This window comes from Cyphomyrmex costatus, unplaced genomic scaffold, assembly GCF_001594065.2.
Source record: "Cyphomyrmex costatus isolate MS0001 unplaced genomic scaffold, Ccosl1.0 scaffold5, whole genome shotgun sequence".
Lineage (NCBI taxonomy): Eukaryota > Metazoa > Arthropoda > Insecta > Hymenoptera > Formicidae > Cyphomyrmex > Cyphomyrmex costatus.
In genome coordinates, this window is record NW_017279267.1 from 3,199,565 (window position 1) to 3,210,800 (window position 11,236).

At 35.5% G+C, this 11,236-nt stretch overlaps 1 protein-coding gene across 1 annotated transcript in view; it reads right to left on the reverse strand.

Annotated features, from left to right (window-relative positions):
- LOC108778269 (polycomb protein Sfmbt-like) overlaps positions 1 to 11,236 on the reverse strand; it is a 63,429-nt gene that overhangs the window by 8,623 nt on the left and 43,570 nt on the right. Inside the window, 1 exon segment of the mRNA XM_018545399.1 lies at positions 4,261 to 4,265. Within this exon segment, the coding sequence (XP_018400901.1) occupies positions 4,261 to 4,265 (5 nt within the window).

Consider the following 11,236-nt stretch of genomic DNA (forward strand, 5'->3'; position numbering starts at 1 on the left):
CATTTCCGAACGATATCAGCTGCTATTCCTTCGCCGTAACTTCCTCCGCGGCGGAGACGAGCGTAATTTACACGTGCGATACATTAATGCGATTGCTCGTCCATTCCAGAGCCTTTCAGCGAAGGATATGGCGTCTTCTCGTTTGAGACATTGGAGACACGTATAATTACTATGTTTAACTATGTGTAAGATGCACGCTTCTTAATGATACATTACGCTATTTTTAACACAGGGTATATACATATATATATATATATATATTATTTTCGTATTTGAAAATTGAAAATAAAGAATGGTTCGGTGTTTAGTGAAGTCGTGCAAAAATAATTCTGCTCAATGTCGCAAAGACATTAGTTTTTTTAAATTACCTTCCAACGAGGTAATTCGTGAAGCATGGGTCAGGCGAATTGGGGAGGTTAAGCTACCGAACAAAACGGAAGATGGTAAGTTTGAAAACTTTTGTAGGTTATATTAGTAATTTCTATAGTATAAATATCAATATTTTTTACAATCATTCAGCAAGGATCTGCTCCGACCATTTCACTGACGAATGCTTTCGCATAGGAATTAAATGTAAAAGGCGCAACCTTACAAAAAGTGCAATCCCATCACTGTTTTTGACCTCTCCAAAAGTCAGGTATGTTCTATACATTCTAGAAAGTGTAAAACAAAATGCTTTGATGAATTTTCTTATACTAACAATTATGTTACCCTCCTTTAGAGAAGATGACATGAATTTAAAGTTTAATGTCATTCGGAGAAATTTTGTTCTTGCTCCTGCCAACAGCAGTGCAAGCATTAATGACACGAGCTACAACAGTGATGGAAATGCATATGAGATTGTGAACGAAGAAAATATCCAAGGCAGTGAATATGCAGCAGGTCCATCAAATGTCAATGACAATTGTCAAAATACGTCGAATCAAAGGTAATGACATATTACGTTAGAGTTTTATTGTAAATTATTTCATAGCTGCAGAATCATTGAAAAGTTATTGATGCAATAGGCATAATAAAAAAGATTACATTGTAGTAACAGAAAATTACAGTACAATTCTTGTATAAGTACTAGAACTTGGAGTAAAAGTTTTCTTGCTTTTATTCATATCCCCTTGCTCCACTGTGGAGCGCTCTAGGGCTCTTAAAAGTAATGAAGTTATAAATTACTGGTACAAAGTGTTGCAAAATAATGTTCTTTCCATTATGTTATAGCAAAGACCAACCTGTATTAAACTGAAAATTTAATTTTTATTTAGTAATCCGTGGCTGGATCCATCCTTTCGAGCGACCACAATACCACCAAGCTCACGAGAACAATTGGGTCTTATGACCAACCACACGTTTCCAAAAAGGTATGAAATACAGAATGTAATTTCAATTAATACTCGTAAGATAAAAGTAATAGCCAGTAGTTCATTTATGAAACTTAAACTCTTCACTTTCCTTTTAAAGGACTTAACTTTCATACTGATTAGCTTCTGTGAAAAAAATGACAAGGTAAAAATGACATTAATTCGACATAACCTACCTGAACAAATAAATATTACTATACTTTCGAAGAATTGAAGTGAACTTTTGTTACAAGTGTCTGTAGGAACTAATTTTTTTTACCTACGTATGGTTATTGCATCTCTGTAATGAAGCAGGTTTACGTGGAAAAAATCTCACATTAGTTACGGAACCTTGCCGACATATGCTTTTGTAGATAAAAAACCGACTGTATTCGAACTTATGAGCCAGGGTGGAGCTATGGATGGCACACATGACTGCGAAATACAGGAATAGTTTCTACTGATTAGAAAATACAAGTCGCTGGACGAGCACACTTTGTTAAGGTATATGCCAGCGACAAGACAGTACATATCTGCAGTATGTAACTGTGTAATGCTTATTTTAATTTGTTAATTTTTCATCTTATACATTAAAAATACTATATTTATCACTACACATGAAGTATACATTACAGACGCAAGAACACAAGTAACAGTCGGTGAATGTGCAGATGTGATTACTATTCGTAAACTGAATACACTTTAACTTTCCTGCATGTATGTTCATTTTTCTTTTTACATTTTTTATGCTAAGAAAGAAAAAATCAATTAATACAGATGAAGAACAGGTCCAACAAGCACAACGATCAGTAGAATAAGTGAAAATGTGCACTGCGCTAATAATATTCACATATGCACATTCACCGACTGTTACTTGTATTCTTGCTTATGAAATTTATTCTTTATGTGTAGCCCTGAATATAGTATTTTCAATGTATAAGATGCAAAAGTAAGAAAAAATACAATTAGAATTTAGAGTAATATAATTTCTTCACGTACACATATCGAGGTAATGTGTCATTTTTATCTTGTCATCTTTCTTCGACAAGCAGAATCTTAGGAGTGTCTTAGTGTGTTAAAAGAGTGTCATTTTCATAAATGTAACGTAGGCTTCACAATTATTGGCACTCGGTATTTTTTATTTATTTACTTTATTTTAAATTCATCCTTTTTTTTATTAAAAATCATTCGAAATGTACACGCACCACACAGACGGGGTGAAAGTACATTTCTAAAGGGCTATTGCAATTACTACAAATTTTACACAGATCCCAGACATCGAAGTTGTTTTGCGGTCGATCTAGAAGTTTACGAAGAAAGAGCAGGACACAAGTGGTAAAGATGTTCCGTTCACGCTCGAAAAGAACAAAGGAGTAATTTTTTTCATTTTCGTGGTATCATGAATTAGTCATTCAATTAAGAAAGTCATTAGCCACAACTTGTACAAAGGAACCGTCAACCTGGTTACCATTAACTTTGTTTTCCTTAATTTTTCATGAAAAGAAGACATTATATAACACATATATTAATTTATAGCAAAAGCAAATTTAGTGTAAAAAATTCTACTGACACAGTCCCAATTTATTGAGTTTTTTTTTTACATTTGCAGATTAATAAGTAAATGAGGGAGTACATAAGCCTACATTTACGTTGCAATTTAAACAGAAAATTCTAGCACACTTACAGAGGTGCATAAATCTCAACTTAATATTCATTTCTTTATTAACATTTGTAAATGGATATATTTCGAATTTGGAATTATTCAATTTAAAAATACGTATATATAACTAAGTAATTTATGCATTAAGTATAGGTAATTGTTTAATGGAAATATTTATTTTTGGTGTTCGTACTTTGTTTCGTGCTCATAAGTCAGTCTTGCTTGTATGGACTCCAATTCCTACCGTGTTATTGCATGAAGTATGTGCTTTATGAATGCATTTTCACAATTTCAGGACAACATCAATGGACGACGTGCTAGAGTATGCGAGCGATGAAAACGTTCCAGTCATTAAGCGAAGGAGATTGTACGTATGTTAATAACTTATGTTATTATATTACATTTTCCTAAATTATACATGTTTTATATATGTAATTACTGATATCCTATTTATCGATTTCTTGTGATAATGACTTAATTATCACATTTCAGATTCCTCGAAGAAAACTGTAATGGGGAAAGACTGGCTTACATAACGCTTAAGACACCAGAGGATGAATCTTTGCAGTCGATTCAGAATCTGAAATCTGAGCTGCAACACTACCGGGAACTGAATGATTTTCATATTAAATCAAGATCTGACCGAACAGAAATGGAGAAAACTTTGAAATTACAATTATCTGAAAAGGAAAAATATATTGAAGTACTCATTACCGAAATCGAGGATATAAAGAGAACAGTAAAGGATCTGCAAGCCAAATTGGAGGGAACTGTCAAGGACATTGAAAATAACAAAGAGCAGAATGCAATTGTTACACGGGATCAACTACGGACGTATTTCACTGAGGGACAAATAAGATGTATAATTGAAAGGAAAAAGTGGATCCACTGGTCTATCGACGATTATGCTGCAGCAATTTCTCTGCGGAGCATCAGTCCGAAGGCATACAGATATCTTCGTTTGAAGCTGAACTTCCCGTTACCGTCACTGTCTAGTCTAAGGAAATGGGCACTGAAGTCCTTTGACATCCGGGAAGGATTTTTAACTGATGTTCTTGCCGTAATGACAGAGAAAGCGAAAGATTTGTCATCGAGAGACAAAATTACTGTTATATCTTTTGACGAAATGAGTTTATCTCCAGAACCATATTTCGACATAAATCTGGAAAAATTAATAGGATCATGCAGTAAAGTGCAGGTAATTATGTGCCGTGGACTGTTCTCAAATTGGAAACAACCTATTTATTACAAATTTGACCAGTCGATGACGAAGGCTATTTTAATGGATTGCGTCATTACATAAATCCGGATATGAGGTCGTTGCTGTTGTTTCCGACTTAGACAATAAAGGAGTATGGGGAGAATTGAAAGTAACGGCCGACAATTACTTTTTCAAGCATCCGTCAATTGAGAATGGAAAAATCTTTGTTTTTGCTGACGTTCTTCATTTATTAAAACTCCTGCGAAATTGGTTTATAGATGAAGGTTTGTCCCTTGGTAATTGCAAAAATGCATTTACCGCTGCCGTCTTCGAAACGCTTATTAAATTAGGTAACTCAGGCGACCTCCGAATAGCCCATCGTATCACTGAACGTACTCTACATGTGGTTGGCTCCGCGAGGCAAGCCGTCAGACCTGCAGCAAGAATCTGGTCTCACACCACAGCCAAAGCAATCGAATGGGCTGGAAATCAAGGATTGTTGGACATTCCTGAATATCAAAAATTTTCGTATTTCGTGTTAACTGTTAATAAATGGTTTGATGTCCAAAACTCCTACACACAATATGGAGCACATTCCGGAGTTAACGCTTTTGGAGTCGACTTAGAGTCTCAGGTGCAGTGTTTGGTTCTCATGTCGATGTACATCGAGAACATGCGAGTAGGCAAAAGAACAACTCTAATGCCTTTCCAAAAAGGCATAATAATCAGCAATGCCTCTCTCCAAGGGCTATATCAACATTTACAGAAGAAATACCCTGAGCACTGTAAATACATCTTGACACGCCGGCTTCAACAAGACATTTTGGAAAACTTTTTTTCATATGTTAGGGCAATGGATTCTGGTAAAGATAATCCATCGGCGTATGATTTTAGGTACCGGCTTCGATGGTACATTCTAGGTAAACATTCCCACACTGTGTTCAGCATGAATAAAAACACAGAAGAGGATGAAAGTACCGTTTGCCTTTCAGCATCTTCCTCATGTGCTACTGAGTTTTCGGTCACAGAGGCAGAATCTAGAAGTAAACGTGCTACATCGACTCCATTTCGTGGTGTTACGAATGTTGATGCAAACTCGATTGAAGAGGACATGGAAAACAGTAACTACGACTGCATTCAATCAGACGACCAAATAATTCTTACTCAAGAGTTATTTAAGGATATAATTAACATTTCACCCGAAGAGTTACAGCAAGATGTACATGAAGGCAACGAAACGAACAGAGAGTTTTGCAATGACGCGATCGAAGATGATGAAGAATTGACATGGTTCTTTGAACGTTATTTCCAAAGTACCACTCAAATTGCTGGATGGGACAATAATTCTGAGATCGTTCAGGATGCTGGGATCGAGTACGTTGCTGGCTACGTTGCTCACCGGTTCAAACATATTTATCCTTCTTTAGGGGACAAGACGAAGGATGTGGCAGCCAATGACAAACGAAGCTGGGTTTTAACAGTTTCCAAAGGCCATCTTACCTACCCATCTGAAACAATGCTATTAGCGACTAAAATTGTAGAAAAATGTTTTGCCGATTTTCATGGAAGTCACTTTTCCAAAGAAGAGCTAGTTCTTGCAGAAAGTTGCAAAACTGGCAAAGAAAAATGAGAACTACCCTTCTGAAATTCCCGATAAAGTTCTTATGTGCCTTGTAAGAACGCGAACATTTATTAGGGTAAAGGAAATATGTAAACGTGCTTACGAGAAGAAGGAATATCGAAAAAAAGAAAAAAAATGAAAAAAATTGTCGGTGTACCGAAAGCGAAGTAACTTGTCAGCTTCTTTTAGGTTAATTTTAGAGACACAGTTCATTTCCATCTGGCAATATAATGTTAATATAGAAGCTACTTTATATGTGTTGTATTACAAATATTCCTGCTTAAAGGTTCGGACAGAAAATGTTATCCCTTTTCATAAGGATTGCGATCATAATTTATTCAATTCATTTCCGTTATTATATTTCAATTGATTTTGTCAGTTTTGACGCATACATTACTTTCATTAATAATATTCTTTACTTCAATTCTTATTTGTTTCTTTTCCACATTTATTTCTGACATCTGGTATACTGGGCGAAAGTAAGGATTAAACTGAAGAAAGTTGTTAATGAAAGTTACGTATGCGCCAAAAGTGAAAAAAATAATTGAACTGTATTAATGGAAATGAATTTAATAACGTCGGATCGAAATCCGAATAGAAACGGATAGATTTTCTATTTTTAACCAAGGATACCGATTCGTCATGGATTTTTATATGTGTAATGTCGTTACGAAAAAATGTTTATATTTATTTATGTACATAATGTAATGTAATCAAAAAAATATGTTGTTCAATGCCCAATAAATGAAAACGGATTAAATGGTATTAAAAATGTTCAATCCCTTTTTCGACAGAATTCGAAATGAAATTACACTTTATTTGTTAGAATGATAATATCTTTCACGATATTTCACACATTACATGTAAAAATATTAAATTCCATTCATTTATGTACATGTATATATCATTAATATACAGCATCTGCGTAGTCGCTACTTTTTTATATTATTTTCATTTCCTTTCCATATTTGAAAATCGCGCGAGTCTTTGCCTGTATAACCTTGAAAATTGGACAATGTAACGGTCTTACATTCCTAGACTCTAGGAACTTTCGTAAGGTTGGTACACTTTGAGCTCCCTCAATGTAGAAATTTAGACAAAGAAACTATTTTCAAGAGAGAAGACAAACGAAACGAGCACACCATGTATACTTCCACCATGGTATCAGGGCCCTGATTCTCTAATCTATCGTAAGAGAAACGTATACGAAAAATTAGGAAAATGCTACGGTACACGTTACGTATACTATAGAATTTTCCTATTTTTTCGTATACGTTTCTCTTACGATGGATTAATTATACCTGGTTTATGCCTGGGGCATAAACTATTCCTGATGCCTGGTTTATGCTTCAGGTCTTAAGCGGGGAGCACAGACTTTTGCATAACGCATAGAGCATGTGCATAAGGAATTTCATTGGTCCATTTTCTTATGTATGAGTCAATGGACCAATCAAATTCTTTATGTATATGGTTTATGCGTTATGCAAAAGTCTGTGCTCCCCGCTTTATCCCAAAGAGGGGATAAATCCCAAGATCCTAAAATTCAACCAATAAAGCTGCCAGTTCTAACCGAAATTTGAACTCTATTGACTGAATTTTAGGATTAAGTCCTTAAGACCGAAGCATAAACCAGGCATGAAAAGAAACGTATACGAAAAATTAGGAAAATACTACAGTATACGTAACGTAAATTGTAGTATTTCCCTAGACTTTCGTATACGTTTATTTTCAAGAATAGACCCCCTGGTTTATGCTTCGGTTTTAAGGTCTTGGCCCGATATTTCATGTGTCATACGACAAGGCTTTTCAAGCACGTTGATTGGCTATAGGACAGAGAGATCCGAGAATCTCTCTGTTTTACAGCCAATAAACAGGCTTGAAAAGCCTTGTCGTACGACACATGAAATATCGGGCTCACACTGCATCCGATTTTCGTCGTACGACGACTCTGCAACCAATCAGAAAAATCGTATCATCGATACGAAGCAAAATTTTGTTTCCTAATTGGTTGCAGAGTCGTCGTACGACGAAAATCGGATGCAGTGTGAATCCAGCATAAAGCCCATTCTACATTGGTCGTATCGTAGCATCGTAAGCGTCGTGAGACTTTAAATTGATACATCGGATTAGCTGTTGCAACAAATTTGTGACCTGCGACGCCTACGATACGACCAATGTAGAATGGGCTTTATGTAGGATTCACACCTCGTACGACATCCGACATACGACGGTACGATATCCAATAGGAGAGCTTGTTTTCTAGATATATACGACAAGCATCATCGTACGACAAAATTACTACGTTTACACGGTTCGATTTACGCCGAAGTTATAATAACGATGTTATGAAAGTAGCCAATCGCAGTCATTCCATTCTTCAGAGGAATAGTTATGATTGGCCAGTTTCGTGACATCGATGTTATAACATCGGTGTAAAGCGTAGTAAAATATTGTTAGCTATATATCTAGAAATTATTTTCTTGTGCTCTCCTATTGCTATTGCTTAAGTTATGGCCTTATGACCTCTACTGTGATTGGTCAATTCGCTTACTGCTTATGTCATACTGCCTTAAGTTTTTTATGTATGTACCATGGTCTTAATTCTGTATTCCAATATGGCAGTATTGACTTTCCTGAATAATTTAATTTTATTTAAACTTTTATTCTCACAATTGCAAGATTTGTATATTTCATAAATATGTATGTACATACATAAGAAAGATTAGATATAAAAACAATACCATTAAGGAGTACGGTCAACCGGATCAACGCGATGCTACAAATGCTTTGAAGAGTTTCTTGATTGGTCAATTAGTAAAATTCTTTCTTCTGATTGGTCAATCAAACGCTACAAAGCATTTGTAACGAGGTTTTGACCGCACCCAAGATTATGTATAAAAAGCGTAAAATACAAAATATAAGCGAACAGCTTGGCGGTCACGTATGTCAACTGTGGAATTAGCTGTGGTTACAATATGGCTGCTTCATTTAGGAGGGAATATCCTCGGAATACATATCAGATTACTAATCAGAAACTCGGACATCAAAATGTCACTCCAGTCAGCCATATACTTAGCAAACATAATGAAAAGCACAGGCAGTAAGAACAGGAAATAAGATATTTCAACCTATCAGCGTTCATTCTAATAGACATGGTTTCTGATAGGTTGAAATTGCTTATTCTTTGTTTCTATGGCCGGTATTTATAGTCAGTTCTTATATTCAAGACCGTCTTAAGTTCAATTTTGAGGTGTCATGAACCAATCAGACAGCTGCATTAGCAGCTTAAGAAATTACTTAAGACGATCTTAAAATAAGAACCGACTATGAATACCGGCCTATGACCCCTTTTACACCGAGCACTTGATACGCGTATTAACTAGTAATTTTCTATTAAATAATCTTAATTTCAGCAATGTATTTAAAGAATAATGTGTTAAATTAGTAAAACATGCATCAAAATAAATAATTAAATACACATATAGGTCCGTATTCAGAACGCACTTTTATCGATAAAAGCGCGCTTTTATCTCTGAAATTCTATAGTATACGTGACGTAAACTATAGCATGTTAGCGCGCTAACATCGTTGTTAAGGTTGATTTATACTGGCCGTAAACTTTTAACTTATGCCGTAATCTGTAAAAATTGACCAATAACAGTCGAATGAGAGGGGAATAATCGATTATAATTGGTCAATTTTTACAGATTACAGCATAAGTTAACAGATTACGGCCAGTATAATCCAACCTTTAGCGCGTTCTGAATACGAGCCATAATGTATATGTTTACACATAACGCTGAAATTAAGATAATTCAATAGAAAGTTACTGGCTAGTACTCGTATCAATTGCACGATGTAAACTAGGCCTATTGCCTATGTTTTTCATTGTGTTTCCAGCTTAAGCTTTTTAAAATTTATCTTTAGATGCTTAGTAGCCAATAAAATAATTTACAAAGCATTTGAAAACCTTAAATATAAGGCCGAATTCTCACCTTGACGAAAAAAACAGAAAGCGTAAGAGCAGTAGCCAATCAGAACTCGCTTTGGTAGTAGTATAGTACTAACAGAAAGTAACTAACAGATTGGCTGGGTTCAGCAGAAAAAGCAGCTTTGCAACTGTTGTAAAATTCTTGAATATGATTGGCTTATACATTTAGATCTAATGAGAAAATAAGGACAAGACCAATCATATTAAAGAATTTTACAACAATTGCAAAGCTGCTTTCTCTGCTAAATGCAGCCATTGGGCGAGTTCAAGACGACAAAGCGGCTAGGTACGCTTGCAGAGCGATTGAGTATGATTGGTTGGATCTATAAGTAATAACCAATTATATTCAATCGCTCGGCAAGCATACCTAGAGATCCTATATGGAGAGATGGGCCAATGTCCGGCATGATGTTGTGAAACCGGAAATCACATGATCTTGGAAATGCGCGCTAATATATCAACGCCAATTTCGAAACATCACGTAACACTACTTGTTTATTATAACTTTGTTAACTCAAAGTTGTAATGAATAATTATTAGAGAAAGTTTATTTTTCGTAAATATAGAATTGTGGATAAAACAGACAAAATAGACAAAAACGTGCAAAACGTATTAAATTCGAATAAAAAAGTTGCTTTCCATTTACACACAGTGATACGAAATCTGAAGTGATATGAATATTTTATATTTAAACAATGACTTTACTACTTATTTATTTGGTGAAAACTTATCGCATAATAACACAGATTTCTAACCTCATATTTAATGTGAGTTAACAAGATTTAATAAATCATACGATCTCGAGTTTGTGCAGATTGTTGGCAAAAAGTCAATTGCCAGAATGAAAAAAAAATTGGTTGGATCTATAAGTAATAACCAATTATATTCAATCGCTCGGCAAGCATACCTAGCCGCTTTGCCGTCTTGAACTCGCCCATTGGCTACTGCCTTTCCGCTTTCCGCTTTTCTATCAAGGTGTGAACCCGCTCTTAAGCCCATGGCACATAGAAAAACGTAAGGTCGTAAACGTAATCAGTAAGCGAATTAACCAATCACAGTTGAGAACGTAAGCGGCGGCTGCTTACGTTCTCAACTGTGATTGGTTAATTCGCTTACTGATTACGTTTACGACCTTACGTTTTTCTATGTGCCATGGGCTTAAGAGCGGGTTCACACCTTGACGGAAAAACGGAAAGCGGAAGAGTAGTTTAAGCCCATGACACTAATGGCACATTCGATACATATGCACTGACACGATTCTAGTGCTGCCCTGACACGGTGCTGTTCTGAGAGCCCCAACACACACTTTTGCATAACGCATAAAGCATGTGCATAAGGAATTTCATTGGCCCATTTTCTTATGCATGAGTCAATGGACCAATCAAATTCTTTATGTATATGGTTTATGCGTTATGCAAAAGTCTGTGCTCCC